The sequence below is a fragment of the Chiloscyllium plagiosum genome, unplaced genomic scaffold (assembly GCF_037043375.1).
Source record: "Chiloscyllium plagiosum isolate Xiang-an unplaced genomic scaffold, Cpla_swu_hap1 HiC_scaffold_9, whole genome shotgun sequence".
Classification (NCBI taxonomy): Eukaryota; Metazoa; Chordata; class Chondrichthyes; order Orectolobiformes; family Hemiscylliidae; genus Chiloscyllium; species Chiloscyllium plagiosum.
The window spans coordinates 67,760,072-67,783,194 of NW_028270147.1; the positions used below are offsets into that span (position 1 = coordinate 67,760,072).

The 23,123-nt window shown below is 39.9% G+C and overlaps 1 protein-coding gene across 5 annotated transcripts in view; it reads left to right on the forward strand.

The window, feature by feature from the left end:
- The window catches only part of LOC122554466 (nucleoprotein TPR), a 149,199-nt gene that overhangs the window by 68,600 nt on the left and 57,476 nt on the right, over positions 1-23,123 (forward strand). For all 5 annotated transcript variants that reach the window (XM_043699535.2, XM_043699536.2, XM_043699537.2 and 2 more), the window contains exons 31-39: positions 173-383; positions 1,420-1,566; positions 8,008-8,206; positions 14,179-14,402; positions 15,978-16,057; positions 16,385-16,593; positions 16,715-16,984; positions 18,718-18,842; positions 21,064-21,159. In XM_043699535.2, coding sequence (XP_043555470.2) covers positions 173-383; positions 1,420-1,566; positions 8,008-8,206; positions 14,179-14,402; positions 15,978-16,057; positions 16,385-16,593; positions 16,715-16,984; positions 18,718-18,842; positions 21,064-21,159 — 1,561 coding nt within the window. The remainder of the gene's footprint in view (positions 1-172; positions 384-1,419; positions 1,567-8,007; positions 8,207-14,178; positions 14,403-15,977; positions 16,058-16,384; positions 16,594-16,714; positions 16,985-18,717; positions 18,843-21,063; positions 21,160-23,123) is intronic.

A 23,123-nucleotide genomic window follows, 5' to 3' on the forward strand; every position in this document is an offset into this window, starting at 1 on the left:
TAAACTTGACTTTTGGATATGCGACTTTGACATATACATAATTAAGTTAATAATTACCACATGCGCGTTTTCTTTATGCTTGCTTGAATCTTATTTAAGACAATTTTTCAGCTGCTGATGTTGTATTGCAGCTAAATTTTAACATTATTCTTTAATGCTGTCTTGTTTATAGACTGAATGCATCATCCTCTGTATCACAGCGGGATGTACAGACTTTGAAGACTGAACTCAGTAAAGTGACCAATGAACGGGATAAGTTGAAACAAGAGATGTTGGCAAGGGTGTCAGATATTCAGGAAAAGAATAAAACAATCACTCAGGTTAAAAAAATTGGTCGAAGGTATAAGACTCAATATGAGGAGTTGAAGGCCCAACATGATAAGGTAATGTGTACCTAATGCAGCTACTAGACTTTTCAACGTTAAGTAAAATGCTGCAGATATTCTGGTCAGAACAAATTTAAATCATCATCAATTTGAAGCCTTAACTCTTTGTGACCTGCTTAATTTTTGCAGCCTTTCCTGTTCTCTGACTTCTACTTGATTAAAGCAAGTGTCCTTCTGAACTGAAGATCATAAAATTTTGGATTTTTAATATCCTGTGTTGCAGTCATGTTTTGATTATGTTGACCACATCACTTTCTGGGCATACCAGCATGATGGACAGCTGTAGTGACTATCTTTTTAAGAATATTTAGGGATATTAAAGGGACATTAAAAAAATAAGACATGAGAAAAGAATTTGGTTAAATTACCTAACTTTACAACTGTCACAACCTGTATTTCACTATCCAGATTAATTATTGGACAATTCCGAATTTCAGCAAACTAAAAAGCCATCGTGTACCAGCATAATCTCATCCTATTTCATTGTTCTTGGCTGGTTGCTGATACTGAATCTGAGATTGTGCAGCTTTTAGTTTGATGCTACATTGAGTTTCACATTCTTTTTTAGTCTATGCATCACCAAGATAACTTTTTTTTTCAATGCTACTGCATTATTTGATTTGTCCTTGTCTTAAGTAAAACATCCCTGCCCCAAACCACTTTTGCCTCCATATTTAATTTTTCTGGTGCTAACTTTTAGACCTTTCTCAAGCAGCACTCCGTGTAGACTTCAACTTTGCCAAAATTCATCTCTTGATAGAGGCTACGTTGTCATCTTTTGTCTTGAATGGCCAGAATTGTAACATTTCGTATTAATCTTTTTCTGGAATTTCCAACTTTGCATGTCAGTTGGTGTACTGTTCAGTACAGGATTGTGTTAATCTCTCATCCTGCATCAAATCTTAATGTTTATATCTCCCAACTTTGTAACTGTTTGGCCATTCTGAGGCTATTTAGACAGGTTGGTTTCATTAAAAGCATAATTGCTGGTTCCTATTTTATGTGGAGCATAATTCAAGCTCTTCCTTTGCAGATGGTTGCTGAGACATCCTCTCAATTTACAGCAGAGCAGCAAGCAGAGCAGCCCTCTTCTCAAGCCACTCAGGAGTTGCAAGAAACACTGGCCCAGTCTGAATCTAGAGCTAAGGCACTTGAGTCTCAGGCTGAAGCCTTGCAGAAGGTGAGGTCAATAGAAATGAAATTTCCAACCCCCCCCCCCCCACTCCCAAAACAACAGAAATTATAGTAAATGTCAATGTTCTTCTTTACAATTCTCTCTCTCCTTTATGTAACTTAGAACCTGTTTCAGTAACTAGAATTTTTATGCAACTTGCTAAACTTTGATTATTCCTCTTGAACCCTGCAACTAGAATGCTTTTTGATAATTCAGGCCTGTTTTACTTTAGTCATATATAATGTAGGAGTGCTGGAGTACCTACTTTGCAAACATCAACAGCCAACGCAGCCAATATGAATTTGAAAATGCGTATCAAATATAAATTGTGTGGTATTTTCCACACATTTATAATTGCATTGTAAATTGGAAAAGACTTGATTGCTTGGAGAACAATGTCAAAGCAACACTCCTGTCACCAGTTTATTTTCATTGCTTCAGCAGTCAGATTTGATAAATCTGTTTGATGTAGTAAATACTATTTTGCAAGAGTCTTTGCCCCATGAATGTCATTCAGTCCAGAATTTCAATTCCCCATTCTCAATGATGTGGGAGCCTAAACATGAATGCAGAAACTCAGATTGAAGGCTTTCCAGCAATCTTCAATCTGAGCTGCTTACTAGATGATTCATCTTGATTATCTCCTGAAATTCCTGCAGTCACATGTTAATCCTCAGCCAATTTTATTAATTCTGCACTAGATTTATTGTCATGTGTACATAAGTGAAAAGCTTTGTGACCCACAACTGCAATCTGCTGAGTACAGGCAGATCATAGTAAGCAAAAACATTTGAGATCATAAGGTGAAAGAAAAACTTGGATAGAGGCATACAGGTTACATTGCACGGGCCATGCGCCCGGCAAGATCAGTAGTGAGATGTTGTGTGGTGAAAAATATAGGAAGCAGGTGCTTCAGAGGCAAAGGAAACTCCAATTTTATTAAAACAAGCAAAATTGAGAATATATGTAATCCCTGACAAGAAAATGAATATTTAGGAAAAAAAAATGCTATGTATCAAGTGAAATGAGACTTGTCTGACAGCTACTAACATCCCAGTTAACCCTGCAGCCCTGACTTGGTAGAGTTAGTTTTGAATTGCGGAGGGCAGTTAATTATTGGATGACAGGGAAAAGTGAGAGAGAGAGAACGCGAATTTTGGGCTAATATCCTGTTTCCTTTTCCTGGGGATTGCCCTGCCCCAAAACCCATCCTTCCTACCCTATCTTACTGAGCTGGGTCAGAGGATCTTGATGACCCAAAGTGGCTTCTGTTGGCTTAGACAACTGGTGGATGTCACTGGCATTGCCCCCAGTCGATCTCTTGGCTCTCCAGTCACAAATATGTTGAAGTTCATAGGTGAGAAGGTTGCTCGCTCCCTTTTTCCTGAGTCTGCAACTAGCTGTGGCTGATTCTGTTGATGCTGGCTGGACCTTTTGCAGAAACAGATGTCAGGGTTCCCCTATTAAGCTGTCGGTTTCCCTTATCTCCCACTAAATCTGGACTTGATCACTGAGCTGTTGTTCCTCCTCTCAGGGCTCAATGAGCTTCCTGACTACGACATGAGGTGTGAATGCTTCTTCAATTAAAGTGTGTGGGTTTCCAATAGCATTAAATGTCCATTATTACTCTTAGATGGGTGTAGGTTAAGGTGGTGCTGATAATGTGAAGACTTTTCCCATTCAAGGTAGACAAGTTTGTATGTCATATAATTGTGTCGGATATTTAGTATCTCTGCGTTGGAGTAAACTATTAAAGATGAATGGCTTTGTATTTTGTCAGCTCCAGAATGTCTCTGTTGTTTGCTGTGCTGGCTGGCGTACATTGGCTTTTAAAAGAATGTGAATACTGCAGATGTTGGAGATTAGAGTCAAGAGTGTGGTGCTAGAAAAGCACAGCAGGTCAGGCAGGAAAATCGACATATCGGACAAAAGTCCTTCATCAGGAATTTAGCTGAGGAATTTGGAGGGAGGTCTTCCTTTAGCTTTGCAAGTTAAACCCCCGTTCCAGAGAGCTGCCCCTAATCTTGCATATTCCCTAGTCTATCTCAACCAGAACTCTTAGATCAAATGTGAATTCCATAAACTCATGTCCCAAGTTCAGAGGGTTTTACTCCAGGGTATCTGATGGGAATTTTTGTGCCACCTTACATGATAGCAGGGAAGAAGCTGTTTTTGAACCTGCTGGTGCATGTGTTCAAGCTTCTGTATCTTCTGCCTGATGGAAGAGTTGTAGGAGTGCATTACTGAGATGGGAAAGGTCTTTGGTGATCTTGGCAACTTCTTCGTGGCAACGAGCTGTGTAAATGGAGTCCATGAATGGAATGTTGGTGTCCATGATGAGCTGTGCACACACTTTCTGTAGTTTCTAACAGTCCTGGGTACAGCAGTTGATGTAGCAGGCAGTTGTGCACCTGTGTTGACCTGTTGCGCCCGCCCCTGCCCCCCCCCCAACACACACACACACTGCTCAGAGACACTGTAGTTTTACCCCCTTCATCTTTTTCGGGTCCTGGAGGGAAAGAGAATGATCATCTGTGTACACAGACATGAGTTCATGGTCTTTTCTGGAACAGCGGTTTCGCAATGAATTATATAATCATTTTACAGGGAGGAGCATCCAGATAAGGCAACTTACGTATTAATAGGGTGACTGTTACAATCAATGAGTATAGATTACAGAGGCCAACCCCTTTACTGTGATACAGTAGGTGTTCTTAACTTTGTTCACTAGAGTCATACAATGGATACCTTTCCCCTTGTTAGCTGATGATTTAATAATATTGTTAAAAGACTCTACATAATGACTGCTTTTGCACCTTGTTAACCCATTACCCTTGCCTCCAGCACCCTATTGTTAAGTGTAAGTTCTTAACTGATCTGAGTCATGCTCAGCTGAACCTCTCAGAACTAGACACTTTGCCTGCCTGCGCTCAGCTGAACCTCTTGATTAACAAAACTCAGAAGTTAACCTTTGCCCTGCTTGCTTATACCCTATACACATTCTCACCTTGACAGTATCTTTCCAGTGGTTTACCTGTAAAGGTTGGTGAGGGTCCTTGTGGACATGCTAATTTTCCTCAGCTGGCTGAGAAGAAGGGGCATCGTTGAGAGTTCTTGGCTGTCACATCTTGGTGGGATGTCCAGGACAGGTGGTCAGTTGTCATCAGTCTGAGGAACATGAAGCACCCAACTACTGTAAGGGGGCGTTTGTTTTTTTTCTTAATTAATGATCAGTTCTTTAGTTTTGGTGCTGTTGACAGAGAGCTTGTTATTATTGCATCACATCACCAAGTCCTGTCTCTTCTTTCTGTCTTCTTCCTCATTGTTGTTTTATATCTGTCTTAAAATGGTGCTGTCATCAACAAACTTGTAGATGCAGTTTATTTGGAATTAGGCAACACAGTCATGGGTGTACAGGGAGTATAGTAGAGGGCTGAGATCAAATCCTTGGAGGGTTCCAGGGTTGAGTGTTATTGTGCAGAATGTGCAGTTGTCTGCCTTCATTACTTGTGGTCTGTGGGTCAGAATGCTGAAGATGCAGTTGCAGAGGGCAGACCCAAGACCTGGGTCTTTGAGTTTTGAGATCAGACTGGAGGGTATAATGGTGTTGAAGGTGGAGCTGTAGTTGATGAGCTGGAATCTAACATAGGTGTACTTGTCCACATCTTCTAGGAATGAGTGCAGGACTAAGGAAATGGCATCCGCTGTGGACCTGTTACTTTGGCACATTGTAGAGGATCAAGGCAGGCTGGGAGACTGGAGTTGATGTGGGCTATGTCTAGCCTCTTAAAACACTTCAAAAGTGTGGAGGTCAGAGCCACTGGGCGGTAGTCATTAGGCACATTGTGTGTACTTTCTTTGGTACTGGAATGATGGTGGTCTTCTTGAAGTAGGTGGGGACTACGGCTTGTAGGAGAAAGAGGTTGAAGATATCACTGAATATCTTCACCCTAACTGGTCCACTTTGCTGGGTACAGTAAAGATCATGGACACTGCAACATGTGTAGCTATGGTGTTGTAAATGTGTGTTCCAAAAGTGTCTACAACACGGCTATCTACTGAAGAGACTTTGCCCACGAAAGACCATCCAATACCTGCCACCCCATTAATCCATTCGCATTACCAAAGTGATGGAAGATAATATGGCAGTGTTATCAATAACTCACCAATAATATTGATTATGCTTTGGTTCTGCCAGGACTGCCCCTGGCCTTAACCTCACTCCAGCTTTGGCTGTTGATGACCACTCCTATTCTGAAATCCCCCCCTCCTAATAGTGACAGCGAAGCTGGAGTTAAACCTGAAGACATTGGAAAGATGAAAAGGCTTCCACTGGTTCAAATTTATAATGAGCATAAAAGATGATCATTGTAGTTTTTGGAGGCCAATCATTTTCAATCCCAAGGAGCTCCTCCGAGTAGTATCCAAGACCAAAGCATTTTCAGCTGCTTTGTTGCATCATTCTCTTTTCAATATAAAGTCAGAAAGGAATATATACTGATTGCTCAGTGTTGATTTATATTCACAATGCTTTATTACTGTGCGTAGGCTTAACTTCATTTAAGACCTAGTCGATGTTCAGGCTTGAATCCTAATTGGAAATAGCAATTGTGCCAAGCAATCATTATCTCCAGCAGACAATCCAATCACCTGCCTATGACATTATGATTTTATTGCTGAAACCTCTACCATAAATGTCTTAGTCACTATTCCCAAGAATTGGCAACTTAAAAAAAAACTATTTTCCAATCAATCTGTTCAGAGAGCAAGTTAGAGGATGGGTATTTTCTGTTGAGTAGCTTGCCATCCAGGACAAAGCTACTCAATTCGTTAATACCCATCTGTCACATTGACCACTCACACTGACTACCAATAGCACACACCATATTGATCATGTGGTTACATTTCATGTGCCTATTTGCCAGGGCTGCATTAAAGGCAACTCTCAACCTGTGATCTGTCCTGGAAACAGGACCTCAGCAAGAGGATTGGATTGCCACCACCTCCAATTTACCCTTCTAGTCACATGTCATGACTTGGAACAATATTGTTGTTTTCCACTTGTGCTCTGTCCAAGTTCTGGAGCTCCCTTCCTGATGGCACTAGATGTATCTATATCACATTGACTGAGTACTTCAAGGATTTGGCTCACCATCATCTCACACACTTGAGGATGTGCATTAAATGCCTACCTTGTCAGTAATGCCCATCTCCGATTCATAAAGTTTTTGAGACTGTTTGTACTTTATTTGAACAGGATAGTTTCCAGGAAATAGCCCATTTCAGAATTGACAACATATAATTTTTTTAAAATGAAGGGACTCTTCGATTAATGCAAGAAAACAGTATGCAGAAAACTAAGACATTGGATCCATAAATTAAAACCACTGAAACAATGCTCAGTTACAGTGAGTAAAGTAAGTCTGATGGGATCCATTCAAAACACTAGTATTGAGGCAGAATTGTTATATAAATCCTTAAACTTCAGTTGGAATATGTGATAATTCTAGTTTCTGTTTGTCATTGGAAGAGTTCAGAGAGGTACCCAATTAAGTGAATTGAGCATGTACTCGCTGTTAAGCTGATGCTGCAGAGTGATATTCTATTTAGAATTCTAAAGGAACCCTGCGATGGACCATAACCAGTATTTCTGTCTTGTTCAGAGCAATGCAACCTGCCCTTGAAAGAGGTTAAGTTCAAAACTGATCTGCAAACGTGATCCATCACCCGCTCACTGAACTATCGTTGGAACTCTGGAGCAGATACTATTAACATTTTTAAAATTAAATTAGCATTCTTAGAATGAGTAATTTATTGTTTGATTTGAGTAGTGCAGGCTATTTCAGAGCAAGTGACTTTGAACCTTTGATTGCCAAAACTTTACACCATTTAACGGTTTCCTTGCCGCATATCTAAGTCCATTATATTTATTTTCCAATAACCTGTTCAGAGTTTTTTTACATCCATCTCTGAGGCAGGTGAGATTTGGTCCCAGGCCTCCTCTCTCTGAGGTCTGGACCCAGCACTGCATCACAAGAGGCTCTAGTCATAGTAATAATATCAAACCATTTGCAGATATATTTCTAATCATGTTATTCAGAGCTGTAATAATGTACTTCTGGAGCAGTTGGGACTTGAACTGGGCCTTCTGGCTCAGAAGCAAGGACACTACCAAACGAACCTCAAAATATTTTAATTGACATTATTACCTATGTCTGGATTAGAGGCAGGGGCACTACCACTGATCCGCTAGTCCTAGACTAATTGACAACATTGATTAACATGATTCATCACTGACTCCATTACCATTTGAGACCTAATAAATATATGAAATAAATACTACAGTTTTGATGTAGCTGCATTTTAACCATTCAACCCAGAACTTTGGAAGGCAACCTGTGATTAAGTTCGACTTCTGCTTTCAGTAATTGTTTGTTTTTTAATTAGTCTGTTACTGAAAAGGAATCTGAAGTGACAAAATTGCAAGATGAAGTTTCCCAATTGCATAGTGAACTTTCCCGCTTGAGGCAGGAGCTGCAGGATAAAGGAAGTCTTGAAGAGCAGCTTCGACAGCAGATTGTGGAAAAGGAAGAGAAGACGAAGAAAGCAATTTTGGTAGCCAAGCAGAAGATAACACAGTTGGCTGGTCAGCTATTTTTATTTTCATAAATCTATTGCACAATGACGAAAGTATTCAGGAGAAACTAGAATTTAAAGTTGTACCCATGATTTTTTTGCTATTCACTTCTGTGTATCACACCATTGCAGAAAATGAGAGAGGTGCTGGAAAAGCACAGCAGGTCAGGCAACATCCGAGCAGCAGGAGAATCGATGTTACAGCATAAGCTTTTCATCTGCTCCTCAGATGCTTTTCAGCACCACATACTCGACTCAGATCTTCAGCATCTGCAGTCCTAACTTTGTCCCCATTGCAGAAAATCTCCACACTGAGACCATAAAATGTAGATGCTTAAGTAGGCCATTCAGCCTATTGAATCTGTCTCCCATTCAGTGAGATCATGACTGATCTGTTTCTCAACTCCACTTTCCTGCTTCATCCCCACAACCGTTGATTCCCGTACTGATTAAAAATCTATCTGTCTTAAATGTACTAAATGATCCAGCCTTATTAGTCCTCTGTGATATATAATTCCATGGATTGATTACCCTCTGAAATGGGTGGTGGGGGGGGGGGTTGAAATTCTCTTCTCTAATGGACAAGCTGTTCCTGAGATAAAGAATAAAGAAGATTTACAGCCCAAGAACAGGCCCTTCGCCCTGGAAGCCTGAGCCGATTCAAATGTACTGTCTAAAACTGTCGGTCAATTCCGAAGCATCTGTATCCCTCTGCTCCCCACCTACTCGTGCATCTGTCCAGACGCATCTTAAATGAATCTACCGTGCCTGCCTCTACCACCTCTGCTGGCAACACGTTCCAAATGCCCAACACCCTCTGTATGAAGTACTTGCCGCATGTATCCAACGTAAACTTTCCACCTCCCACCTTGAAAGCATGACCTCTCGTTATTGAATCCTTCACCCTGGGAAAAAGCTTCTCTCTATCCACCCTGTTTATACTCTTCATGATTTTGTAAACCTCAGTCAGGTCCCCCCTCAATCTCTCTTTCCAGTGAAAATAAACCTAACGTACTCAACCTCTCTTCACAGCTAGCACCTTCCATACCAGGCAACATCCTCGTAAACCTTCTCTGCACCTTCTCCAAAGCGTCCACATCCTTTTGGCAATGTGGCAACCAGAACTACACACCGTATTCTCAATGCGGCCAAACCAATGTCTTGTACAATTTTAACATGACTTGCCAGCTCTTATACTCAATACCCCGTCCAATGAAGGCAAGCATACTATATGCCTTCTTGACCACTCTATCCACCTGTGCAGCAACTTTCAGGGTACAATGGACCTGCACGCCCAGATCTCTCTGCCCATCAGCTTTTCCCAAGGCTCTTCCGTTCATTGTATAATTTGCTCTGGGAATTAGTTTTGCCTAAATGCATCACCTTACATTTGTCTGGATTGAAATCCATTTGCCACTTTTCCGCTCAACTTTCCAGCCTGTCTATATCCTCCTGTATTCTCTGACAGTCCCTTATGCTTTCTGCTACTCCACCAATCTTCGTGTCATCCGCAAACTTGCTAATCATACCAACAGTGCCCTCTTCTAGATCATTTATGTATATTACTAACAACAGTGGCCCCAATACTAATCCCTGTGGAACACCACTGGTCACCTTTCTCCATTTCGAGAAACTCCCTTCAACTACTACTAGTCTGTCTCCTGCTGCTCAACCAGTTCTTTATCCACCTAGCTAGAATACCCTGCACACCATGTGATTTTGCTTTCTCCATTAGTCTACAATGGGGAACCTTATCAAATGCCTGACTAAAGTCCATGTATATGACATCAACAGCCCTTCCTTCATCTATCAACTTGGTCACTTCCTTGAAGAACTCTATTAAGAACTCTGGTCAGGCACGATCTCCCCTGCACAAAACCATGTTGCCCATCACTGATAAGCTCATTCTTTTCTAAATAGATCCTATCCCTCAGTACCTCTCCAGCAACTTCCCCACCACCAACGTCAGGCTCACTGGTCTGTAGTTACCCGGAATATCCCTACTACCCTTGTACAGGGGGACAACATGAGCAACCGTCCAGTCCTCCGGCACCTCACCTGTATTTAAGGATGCCACAAGGATATCTGTCAGGCCCCCAGCTATTTCCTCTCTCTCCTCCCTCAGCAACCTGGGATAGATCCCATCCGGTCCTAGGGGTTTGTCCACCTTAATAACCTCTAGCCTACCCAACACATCTTCCCTACTCATGCCATCGTGATCCAGACTAATCAAACTTCTATCTCTATCTCAAGATTCATCATGTTCCTCTCCTCAGTGAACACTGATGCAAAGTAATAATTCAGAATCTCACCTATTCTCTCAGGTTCGGCACACAGCCTTCCTTCATTATCTTTTATTAGACCAATCCTTTCTCTAGTTACCCGCTTGCTTCTTATATAAGAATAAAATGCTTTGGGATTTTCCTTAATTCTGCTTGCTAAAGCTATTTCATTCCCCTTTTAGACCGCTTGATTCCTTGTTTAAGACTTGTCCTACTCTTACAATATTCCTCCTGTTCTGTTCTGTTCTTAGCTGCCTAGACCTTATGTACGCTTCCCTTTTCCTCGTGGCTAGTCATACAATTTCTCCTGTCATCCACGGTTCACGAATCTTGCCCTTCCTATCCTTTGCCTTCAATGGGACATGCCTATCCTGCACTACCGTTAACCTATCTTTGAAAGCCTCCCACATCTAAAACCTTCAAATAGCTGTGTCCAATCCACATTTCCCAGCTCCTGCCTAATTTTGATGTAATTGGCCTTGGCACAGTTTAGTACTCTTCCCTTAGGACCACTCTCTTCTTTATCTACAAGTATTCTAAAACTTACAGAATTGTGGTCACTGTTCCCAAAGAAATCTCCCACCGCAACTTCTACCACTTGTCCTGGCTTGTTACCCAGTACCAGGTCCAGTATGGCCCCTTCCCTTGTCGGACTACTGACATACTGCTCTAGAAAACTCTCCCGGACGCTTCTTACAAATTCTACTCCATCCAGACCTCTGACACTTAGTGTATCCCAGTCAATATTGGGAAAATTAAAATCTCCCATCACCACTACTTTATTGCCTCTACATCAATTCATAATCTGTTTACCTATTTGTTCTTCTACCTCACGCTCACGTTGGGAGACCTGTAATACAGCCCCAACAATGTAACTGCACCCTCCTTATTTCTCAGTTCCACCCATAATGCCTCACTACCCAAGACCGCCATAGTGTCCTCCTTTAGCACAGCCGTGATGTCGTCCCTGACCAGCAATTCCCTCTTTTACTTCTACCCCTCTTTTACTTCCCTCGCTGTCCCGTCTGAAGTGTCTATATCCTGGAACATTTAGTTGCCAATCATCATGCCCTTCCTTCAACCAAGTCTCTGTGATGGCAATAATATCATACTCTCAGGCACCAATCCAAGCCCTAAGTTCTTCTGCCTTACACACTATGCTCCTTGCATTAAAGTAGATGCATTTCAGGCCACCAGTTCTTTTGCGCTCACCTGCTCTCTGCCTATTCTTCCCTTTATTAATGCTACCTTCATAATTCTTACAGTCTCTAGTCTCCACTTTGCTGCCTACTTGTTTTCTCTTCTGGTTCCCAGACCCCTGCCACATTAGTTTAAAACCTCCCCAATAGCAGTAGCAAAAACTCCCCCAAGGACATTGGTTCCGGTCTGGTTCAGATTTAGACTGTCCCTTTTATAATAATCCCACCTTCCCTAGAACCAGTCCCAATGTCCAACAAATATGAACCCTTCCCTCCTACACCATCCCTCAAGCCATGTGTTCATCCTGCCTATTTTTTTTTCATTTCTACGCTGGCTAGCACGTAGCACTGGTAGTAATCCTGAGATCACTACCTTTGAGGTCCTCCCCTTTAACATCTTTCCTAGCTCCCTGAATTCTTCTTTCAGGACCTCCTCTCGCTTTCTACTTATGACCTCTGTCCCTAGACTCTCCCATAAAGGGGAAAATAAAACGCTCTGCATCTACTTTGCCAAGCCCCTCAAGAATTTAATGTTTCAGTAATAATATAATGTCCTCACTCATTCTTGTAAATTGCAGTGAGTGTAATCCCAGCCTCCTCATAAGAAAACCCCACCATACCCAGAATTCACGTAATGAGTCTCTTCAGGATTGCCGACATTGCAGTATTTTTGCCTTTGGACAAAGGAGCAAAAGTAGTTGGTGGTATTCCAGATGTGGTCTGACAATTGCTGTCTTTGTTCAAGAATTCCATAGATTTACTGTCCTCTGAGAGAAGAAATTTTTCCTCCTCTCTGTTTTAAATGGGCAACCCCTTATTCTGAGATGATTCCCTCTGGTCCGAGACTCTGCCATAAAGGGAAGTAACCTTCTGCATTTAACATGTCAAGTCTCCTGTACCCATAAAACAATCTGTCCAGACCTGCGGTCAGCTTCACGAATCTTTTCTCGACTGCTTCCCATAACTTGCCTTTGGTAAGAGGGCCAAAACTCTTCATTATTCTAGGTTTGGCCTGACTAGGGCTAGGAATAGTTTTAGTGACGCCTTTCTGTTTTAGATTTAGATTAGATTACTTACAATGTGGAAAGAGGCCTTTCGGCCCAACAAGTCCACACCGCCCCACCGAAGCGCAACCCACCCATACCCCTACATTTACCCCTTACCTAACACTACGGGCAATTTAGCATGGCCAATTCACCTGACCTGCACATCTTTGGACTGTGGGAGGAAACCAGAGCACCCGGAGGAAACCCACGCAGACACTGGGAGAATGTGCAAACTCCACACAGTCAGTCGCCTGAGGCGGGAATTGAACCCGGGTCTCTGGCGCTGTGAGGCAGCAGTGTTAACCACTGTGCCACCGTGCCGCCCACCATGTCATTTTATGTCATTTTCTATTTGAAATAAAGACCAACTTTCTATCTGCATTTCCTATTACCTGCTGAACTTGTAAGTTAGCCTTCCATGACTCCTCAACTTCCTGTGCTATAGCTTTCTGCTGTCTTTTTTTTTTCATTTTAGTATTATTCAGCTCCTTTCTTTCTGCCATAGTGTACAATGTCATATTTTCCCACATTATATTCCATGTGCAATGTTTTTGGCCACTTGTCTATGGCCTTCTGCATTCTCATTGTGTCACCCTCTCCACTTGCTTCCCACCTATTTTTTGTTGTCTGCAAAATTGGCTACAAAAGATTCACTTTCCTCATCCAAGTCAATAATATATATTGCAAATAATTGTGCCCCTAGTACTGGTCCCTGTGACACTCCATTAGTTACAGGTTGCCATCCTGAGAAAGCCCTCTTCCTCCCAACTCTGTCTTCTAATAGTTAGCCAGTCCTTTGTCCATACTAATATAGTACACCTAACAGCATGGGCTCTGAAGCAGTCTTATATGCAGCATTTCATTCAATGCCTTTTGATCATTCAGATATTTTACACTTATTACTCTCTCTTGATATGTTCTGCTTGTCACCTACTTGAAGAATTCTAATAGATTTCTCAGCGTGATTTCCCCTTTGTGCAGTTATGTTGACTCTGCTTGATTATTTTAAGTATGCAACCCACTATGGGGTGGAATTATGGATCTTAAATTGAGGCAACCTACAAAATTTGAAAATGTAATTATTAGATGCAAAATTGATATATTAAATTCAGCTTTTCTTTTCCAAAAGCAAAGGACTGAACAACAACAAATTTTGTTTCTCAAGTGAGTTTTTTTTTATGTCCAGTTTGTATTGTTGGTGCACACTTGAGGTTCTCTGCACATGCAGATTGAGACTGACCAGATTTAATTCAGTAAAGCACAGAGCATTTGAATTAGCAATGATAATTTTGATAATTAGTGTATTGCTGTAAAAAGTCTATTTTTAATAAGAATAGTTTTTAAAAGTTGCTTCCTATTGACTATGTATTTAACCTGAGTCGTCCTTAGATTAAAAGAAATGCGATGATGAGAGTCATAGATTTTAATGCTGATCTAAGGTGGTTATTATTTTAGGATTGAAGGAGCAGTTGGCACAAGAAAATGAGCAATTGAAGCAGCACAATGAAGAATTTCAACAACGTATCACTAGTTTAGATCAGCAGAGAGAAGAATTGGAGGTGCGTATGAGTGCACTAAAATCGCAGTATGATGGTCACATTGCTCGACTTAAGCGGGAGCTGAAGGAACATCAGGATCGACAACATGAACAGCGTGAAGAACCACAAGAAATAACCAAAGTATGTAATTAAATTTTATAGCAAATGAAAATTGATACATTAGAGAATTAGATAATCATGACTGTTTAGCTTTTTAGTAAAGTTTTAAATTTGGCTTGCAAATTTGCTTTTATTACATGGTATATTCTGATTGCTACACAATTGTTCAGAATATTATTGCAAGGAAATCATTATGTTCCATGTATAAAATCAAGCTTTGTTAAAAACTTTTTATTCATCCATGCGATGTGGTTATCACCAATCGGGAAACATTTTTTTGCTCGTCCTGTATTGCCCAGACAGCTTTTAAATGTCAGTCACATTGTATGTATGGAGATGCATGTAGAGCAGATCAGGCAAGGATAGTATCTTCCTTGCTAAAAGGACATGAGTAAGCCAGATGTTGGATTGTTATGACAAATGGCACTGGCTTTATAGTCAGCAATAGATTACTAACTCGAGTTTTTAAAAAAAAGTTGAATAAAATTCCACCAACTTCAGTCATTAGGCCATCCCCTCCACATTTTGATTCTGCGATTTTTTCCGAGCTATCATTAGAGCTGAAATCTGCTTATGCGAGCATTTTGGTTTTTGGTAGCTTGAGTATATTTCTTGCCTTTTGACCTTCCAGTTTTCAAAGAGAACTGAATTCTCTGTTGCACCATCTACCACCTCTATTGGCATATTGTCGCAAATTTTTGAGTTTTACAATTAATGCAAACACTACCTTGGGAAAGAGTTTTCTTAAACTGAAATTAAATGGAGAAAATAAAGAAGGTCTGAACGTGTCACTTTTGAGCTTGGTATTTGCATGTGAGAAACTGATTTGAGGAAATAGAGTTTGAATATGCATGCTTAATTATTGTGCTTTAGGCAAATGAGATCTTCATTTATTATCCTAGCCAAAGGGAAGCACCTATAAGAATGTGTTTCAGTCCAAATGATTTGTTTAAACATCAATTTACATGGACCCTAAAAATAAAAAGAATAAAATGAATGGCCACTAATGCAGCCAGGCAAGCTGGTGTGGAAATTCAAGGGGTTGAATGAGGCTGATTTTCTTTCTTTTGTCCTGTACAGAACGTACGTAATTTGTGAATGCTTGGATTGCTGGTTGTTGAGATTTGATGTTTTACTTGTGCAAGTTTGTAAGTGTTAAGTTCATTAAGTGAAAATTTTGAAGGCTGTGAAAATGTATAGCAAGTGAATAAAAGTTTTGCAGATTGGAGCAAAGTTGCATTTCTAACAGTTTGAAGAAATTCTTCAGGGACTGAAGAGGAATTAAACCATCCTAATGGTGATGCACTTAGTTTAGTTGCTTGTTAAATATTTTCTGCCTAAGATTGCTTCAAATGGTGAGTACTGTGCAGAAAATGAATTGCTTTCTGCATTTTTATTGGTCCTACTTATGATTCATACAGATATCTAAATGTTGGTTTCATGAAATGTTTCAAACAAAAATTGATTTCTGTGACTCATCTGATTCATTAATAAAATCTTTGAAATTTAAATAGTTTTTAAAATAATCAAAATAGCATTAGCAATATCAACTAATGGAAAAATGTAGCTTGAAATTCATTTTCTCCTATGTATCAGACTTCTGAACCACAGAGACAACTGGATCAACAGCGACAGATAACCCTCAAACAGACTCCAGCATCCGTGGACAGAGGAAGGTAAGCACTAACTAGCTTAATTTTTGTTTATGTTATGCATGTCACCAAGTTTTAAAGTTTAACCGGTTAAAGGTTTAGTTATATAAAAGAGGCAGATTATTAACTTGCCTGCTCAAGAGAAAAATATCTATTTTTTAAACTTAAATCCAATGGAGACCGCAATGTTCACAATGTCAAAACATTCGATTTAAGTTGTTTATTTCCTGCATGTTTGTCCACTATATTGTTTGTTAGCCTGCTGCACATTTTTATATGAATGAATGAATTCTTTAGGATCTCTGGACTTGAAACCTATATTACATCAATCTATCTTTAAATTCTACATAGTTTGAGTACATCCGATCCTCCAACAGCCAATATAAAGCCAACTCCTCTTGTGGCAACACCCAGTAAGGTAGCTGCTGGGCCAGTAGCAGGCAGTAAATCTACACCAAGAGCCAGTATTCGGCCAATGGTTACCCCTGCAACCGTCACTGGACCGGCTACAACGCCAACAGCTACAGTAATGCCAACAACACAGGTAGAAACCCAAGAAGGTAAGAAACCATTTGTATTAGATATTTTTTATTTGACTTAAATTGATATTTTGTTTGATATTGAGAAGCATTGTCCACTGTGTTTGTTGTATTGAATAATTTTCTTATGTTTATTGAACAGCCATGCAGTCAGAAGGACCAGTTGAGCATGTAACTGTTTTTGGTAGCACAAGTGGAACTGTACGTTCAACAAGTCCAAATATCCCAAATTTGTCACAACCGATTTTAACTGTGCAGCAGCAACAGACACAAGCAACTGCCTTTGTGCAACCCACTCAACAGACTCTTCAAGTAGAACCTGCAAATCAGGAGCCATCCTCTAGCGTGGTAGATGTCATACAGAGCTCCCAGGTAGAAAGACCTTCGACCTCTACAGCAGTGTTTGGAACAGGTTAGTTTATTTTGAAAGTTAAACTGAATTTTCAATTGAATATCAATTTTAATTTCAGCTTTACTTAGTGGCTTGAGATTTAGGTCAAAGAGTTAACTGTTCATCTCCTCAACTGTGGTTTTTGTTCGGTTAGCTCATGGATGATCTGTGTTTCAGTCCCCCTTTTTCCCTTTCGCTCCACATGTCTTGACCTCCTTAACTTAAAAAAATATGGATCAGTCTCTGACTTCAAAGCAGAATTTACTGCCCTTTGTGGAAATAATTTCATATTTATTAAGTTCTGTTTATAACGTCCTTAACAAACTGGCTGTCAATGCTTTCTCATTCTTAATTTTCACCACTAAAGGAGCTAGGTTCCCTTTAATGTATACCACTTAATTTAAACACCTCCGTTAGTTTTTGCTTTATCATCTTAATCATAAATTGGTGAAAAACTGAAGCTATTGGATTATCATTTGCATCAATCATCAAAGACTTATTAAGCTTCAGTACTGAATGTTTATTCAGTTGGAAGATTTTAACTAGTTTTGATTCTTCGAAACACAGAGGTCATGTATATTTTTATTATAAAGACATTTGAAAAGTTCGAAAAATGGAAGTGTTTCTACTTGTGATGATTCAAAACTAGAGGTCACATCAACATTTTTGCTGAAAGGGAAGTTGTGTTGGGAAAAGGACTTCACGGCACTAAACAGTCAGCACAGACTAAATGGGTTGATTGAACTGTTGCTGTGCAGTTAATTCTATGTACACTTGACCACTGATATCAGTCTATTACCTTCAAACCAATTGTTACCTACAGTTCTTTGGATTTTCCTCCAGCCTCAAAAGCTGGGATTTGTAGATGACATTCATCATTATGATCGCCAAGAAAATTCAGTTAATTCAGTCTCTGATCAGTTCAATTGGATAAATTTTAAGCCATTTTGCAACTCATTCGAGTTGTCTCAATATTATTTGTGATACTGACAAGTCTGTGGCAATTTTGTTCCTTTCTCTTGTCTTTTGTTAGATAATTGTGAAGGAGTTAAAATTCATATGTCCATCCAGATGCCTTTTCAAATTAACATTTGTTTTATTTTCAGTTTTCCATCTACCTTTGGAATTTTACTGTTTACTTTATGACCATCTTAGCAGTAATTCCAAAGTTTTGATTAGGTTAAACGTTTTGAAATCTGACTATCATTGAAGTCCTGCAATCTTTTATGTGACAACCTAGAACAATGCTGCAGTATTTCAAATAATCTAGTGGTTATTTGTAGATGCCTCCATTTCTTCACCCTTTATTCTACTTGATGCATGATGCTGCGATCTGTGAAAACTTGCGTTGTGTACTTTAGGTTGCTTCTTGTTATACACTGCAGTAAAAGAATGCATTCCTATGTTTTGTGCATTAGTTTTTTAAAAATTGGTATGATAGAGCTTTTTTAATTAGGAGAGTGCCTGACTTCAACCTTGACTGTAATTAGAAGTTCTGTGCTCCATGAAACAATTGATAGTTTACTGGAAAGTGAGTCCTGATGTAAGATTAAGGTTAATTTTACATCAAAAAAAAATTAAATGACAATTTCTGTGAAGCACTTTTGTCCGAAGTTACTGAATTTATGTCTTGCTAAATCTGACTAACGTCTCTGTTGCTCAGTTTTCATGCAACAATTGTATCAGTTATAGCTGCTAATGTACTGAATTGTCTTCAACTTTTGAGGTTAAAGTATTTGTGTAATGTTTTTCAGTTTCAGCCACCACCGTGTCCAAGCGTCAGCGGGAAGATGATGATGAGATGAATGCAGAAAATGTAGGTCATAGTCAGGATGAATCTCTGGAACATCAGTCGAAGAAATTGAGAGTAGTTCGAGTGGTACGTGAAGCATTCTTTTTCCGAACATGCCAGTGATCTTGGTTGGATAGCAGGCTAAAGGGGAGGTGCTCTGAACTGCTGCATATGATCAATGATGTTCCCAGCCTTCAACAACCTGGGCTTTGAACTGCAGATATGAATCATTTGTATAAACTAAGAGAAAACTGTAGATCTAAGTTTGAAGATAAGCCAAGTGGAAAACTGATAAGCAAATTTTATGCAGGGAAATCATCCATACTGGATGAGAGACAGGTTTTAGGAAAGGTGAGAAACTGAAGGATATTTAGATGACATCGTACACAATTCCAGTGCTTAAAAATCCAAGGTTTAGATGCAAAAAGCAATCAGTCAGAAGGGATTGCTTCTCTGATTGGGATTTTGCAAGAATGAGAGATTGTTTTGAAGTAAGATTATGAAGGTACTTGCGAAGGTACATGTCAGGAAGAGGTTTATTCTTTTGAGGGAGACTAGAACTACAGAAGATGATGGATAAGAGGTCCCTGTCTTTGAAAACTGAAATGGGAATTATTTTATTTTCTGGAATTCTCCACCCAAGAAATGAATGAAACTTGAAATCTATTCAAAGCAGCATTACATTTTTGGTAAACTGGGGAGTCAGAAGGATGGAGTTAGTGGAGACCTAGACCAGATCATCTTCATTGAATGGGGGATGAAGTTTGAAGGGCTGAGTAACTGAGTCCTATGCTCCTAACTTGCATTGTCCTTCACCTCGGGAGATGGAAAAGTGACAATCTGGTACTCCAATTATACCAGACTTCAGAGCCAAACAAATCTTCAGGAAATATTTATTGTCCTTGAATTAGGTACAACACAGATTCACCTCAATAGCTCAGGGCTTAAAGGAATAAAGTGCAAAAAATTGCAAAAACTTGTGGCCACATTGAGGTGTTTAAAAGGAAGATAGCATGTAAATTTTTATTATACTTCCTGTTTGTGGGACAGAGGGGCAAGAGCAAGGTTGTTTGGAATTTCAGTCATCGCACTTGTATTCTTCCAGATTTTCATTTCTCTCCATCTCTCTCAAAAGGGAATTGATGTTGAGTCGATTTAAAATTTCCAAGGCACAATATTTTTTAGTTACATGAGAATTTCAAGGGACTTGGAGAAGAGGTGGGTAAATAGATTTGAGGTGCTAATTGGCAGTGATCTGGTTTAATTATATGCTGGAATATGTTCAGGTGGGCTATCTTTGTTCTGAAATTGAAATCTTGCACTTTAATAGACAGCTTGTAGCTGTGAGAAGTTCCCAAGTTCCCTCCATAATCAACGGTGAATAAATGTCTACAATTGAAACTAGTTTGGATATGTTAAGTGTTCCTTACCTCCCGAGCCAGGAGGCCTGAGTTCCACAAGTGTGTAATCCTATCTCTGAACAGGTTGCTTTGAAAATACCTGATCAAATTCATGTTGACATGTATATAACGGCTCAAAATTTGGATGGAAAATAGCACCCCAGTGCTTATGGCTACTGTAAACAGTATTTCAATAGTAACCCTTTTTAATGATCAATTGTATAATTTCTTACTTCCTTAATTTGTTGTTTTATTTTGTTCTCTGGATCAGGTTGACTATTTAAGGCATGTTGTCCCACACTTAGGCTATTCAGTTCATCTAAAACAAAATCTCCCTCTAGCATTTTATCAGTTTGCAGTTCAGCTAGATTTCAAATATTTCCTCTGTGTTATATAAACAGGATAATTATGTGTGCCCATTTTTTCCCTGCATTCTCATCTTGGCTGCATTTTGTACAGCTTTGGATAAGTGGAGGACAAAGGAGAAACTTCTGAATCAGTTCAGTATGATTGTTTGATATGTATTCAGTCACAAGAGTCATGTCATGCTTGCATGGAAACCTGTACTCTACGTTTTTTCAAATTTAATACTGCAAATAAGAAAAATGTAAAAGACAGAAGTGAGATGAATTCTAAATCCTCCTGATAACTGTCTGGCAATACCATACCAGACGGATGACAGTTATCACAGAAGGCTAGTTGCCACCTTCACAGAATAGTGAGCCACAGAATAAATTGATGCCTTTGCCATTGTTGCCTATGCTCCAAGACCATCTGTTTCCTGAAGTTCCTGCTCCAGACTTGTTCAGTGGGAATATTTTCTGCATTACATTGCACTTGGTAGAACTAATTTTCATTCAGTTTTCACTATTGAAAGCAGTAGACTAACATGCGACTTGTAACTTTAGGAAGAACATTTGCAGGAGGTGGAAGAAAGTGCTGAAACAGACACAGTCATGCAGGTGCAACCAGAGAACCTAGATTCACAAGACTCTATCTCTCAGGTGAGTTGATTATTAATGGTTGGCATTATGATATTTAACTTGTGTGTATACATATACCTTATCCCTACATCCACTTACTACTACCTTGAAGTCAAAGAAGATGAATGTAGAATTGCCCTGGGGCTGAAATGGGGTACTACAGAAAGAGAGCAAGGCCTAAACAAAATACCATGTGTCAGAGCAAATGGGGTGGTGTTTGGGGTGTCTAATGCTCCATATGAGTAGCCAGTCAGCCCCTTGAACCTGCTCCACCACTCAGTAAGGGTGTAGCTCATCTGATGACTTGATGTTCTTGCCTTCCCCTGATGATGACCTTTCACTCCCTTGCTCGATAAAAATCTATGTTTCTGCCCAGAAGGTTTCTGCTGCCACCATCTTTTGGCTAAGCATTCCAAAGATTGACAGCTCTCTTTTTTAAAAAAACAGAAATCCCCTTATCTCGGTCTTAAATGAATCTCTTGCTTCGAAACAGTGACCCCTATTTCTTGATTCTCCCACCTATCCTTTCCAAGTCGATCCTGTTAGACCTTTTGTTTTTGTAATTCAGATGGGGCATGTTGGAGGATGGTGGGAAATAGAAGTGAGTTGACAAAATTGGAGACTGGGATTGACATGTTAAATTGAGAGGCCACACTGTCATCTTAGCATGCAAGTACTTAACAAAAGAAAAATGCTACAGCTCCTGAAAATCTGAAAGAACTAAAAGGGCTGGAAAAGTTCAGGATGGGCAGACTTTGGAGAGTAACATTCAATTTTAAGGTCACGTTTTCAAATGCTTATGTTTATATAAGGCAGGTATTGGATCTGTTATTTCACTGAAAAATTCAAGCGCAATTCACAAGGCAAATTAGAAATTTATGCTGGTTGTTGTTGGCAATATTTGTTGACAAAGTCCATGTTGAAATATAGTGTGCAGCACTGGCAGTGACCAGAAGGCTGTCGGTGCATAAATGGCAGACAACAACCATTACTGTCATATGGCAGACTAACCCAATAACTAACCAGCCTTTTAAAAATGCTGGTGAGGAAAAAGTATAGGAGTTGGCAGGTCATGTTGCCGCTGTCAAGGCATTGGTTAGGCCAGTTTTGGAATATTGTATGCAATTCTGGTCTCTCTCCTATCTATTGTGAAACTTGAAAGGGTTCAGAAAAGATTTACAGCAATGTTGCCAGGGTTGAGCTATAAAGAGAGGCTGAATAGGCTGGGGCTGTTTTCCTTGGAGCATTGGAGATTGAAGAATGACCTCATGGAGGTTTATAAATTCATGAGGGGCATGGAGAGGGTAAATACACAAGGTCTTTTCCCAGGTGTGTATATTGGAAGGAGGGTAGAGGAATCCAGAACTAGAGGACGTAGATTTAGGGTGAGAGGAGAAAGATTTAAAAGGTACCTTAGGGGCAACTTTTTCATGCAGAGGGTGGCGCATGTATGGAATGAGCTGCCAGAGGAAGTGGTGGAGGCAGGTACAATTACAACATTTAAAAGACATGTGGATGAGTATATGAATAGGAAGTGCTTAGAGGGATTTGGGCCAAGTGCTGGCAAATGGGACGAGATTAGGTTGGGATATCTGGTTGGCACAGATGAGTTGGACCAAAGAGTCTTGTTTCCATTCTGTACCTTTCTATTGCTCTGTTGCAGCAGCAGTTAGGTAGCAAGAGCTTGTATGTGATGGGAGCCCAGTATTTCAGGACTGAGGGCCTGGATGAACGTGACGGAGCAGCAGTGGACAGTACTTGACTTCAGGAGGACTGCTATTTTTGTGAAAAGTTTTTCATATTGTACCATCCTCTGGTGACTTGTAAGTACTGCCAATATGTTTGACAAAGTTGTAGGTCACTGCTTCAGGTGGCAATAATGTTAGGTATGCAAGACCATATCATTAGAATCTTTAGATCATTTTTTGATAGGAAGTATCTAACCAAATTAAAAGTAGTTTTCTCATCTAAAAAGGGATTGAATA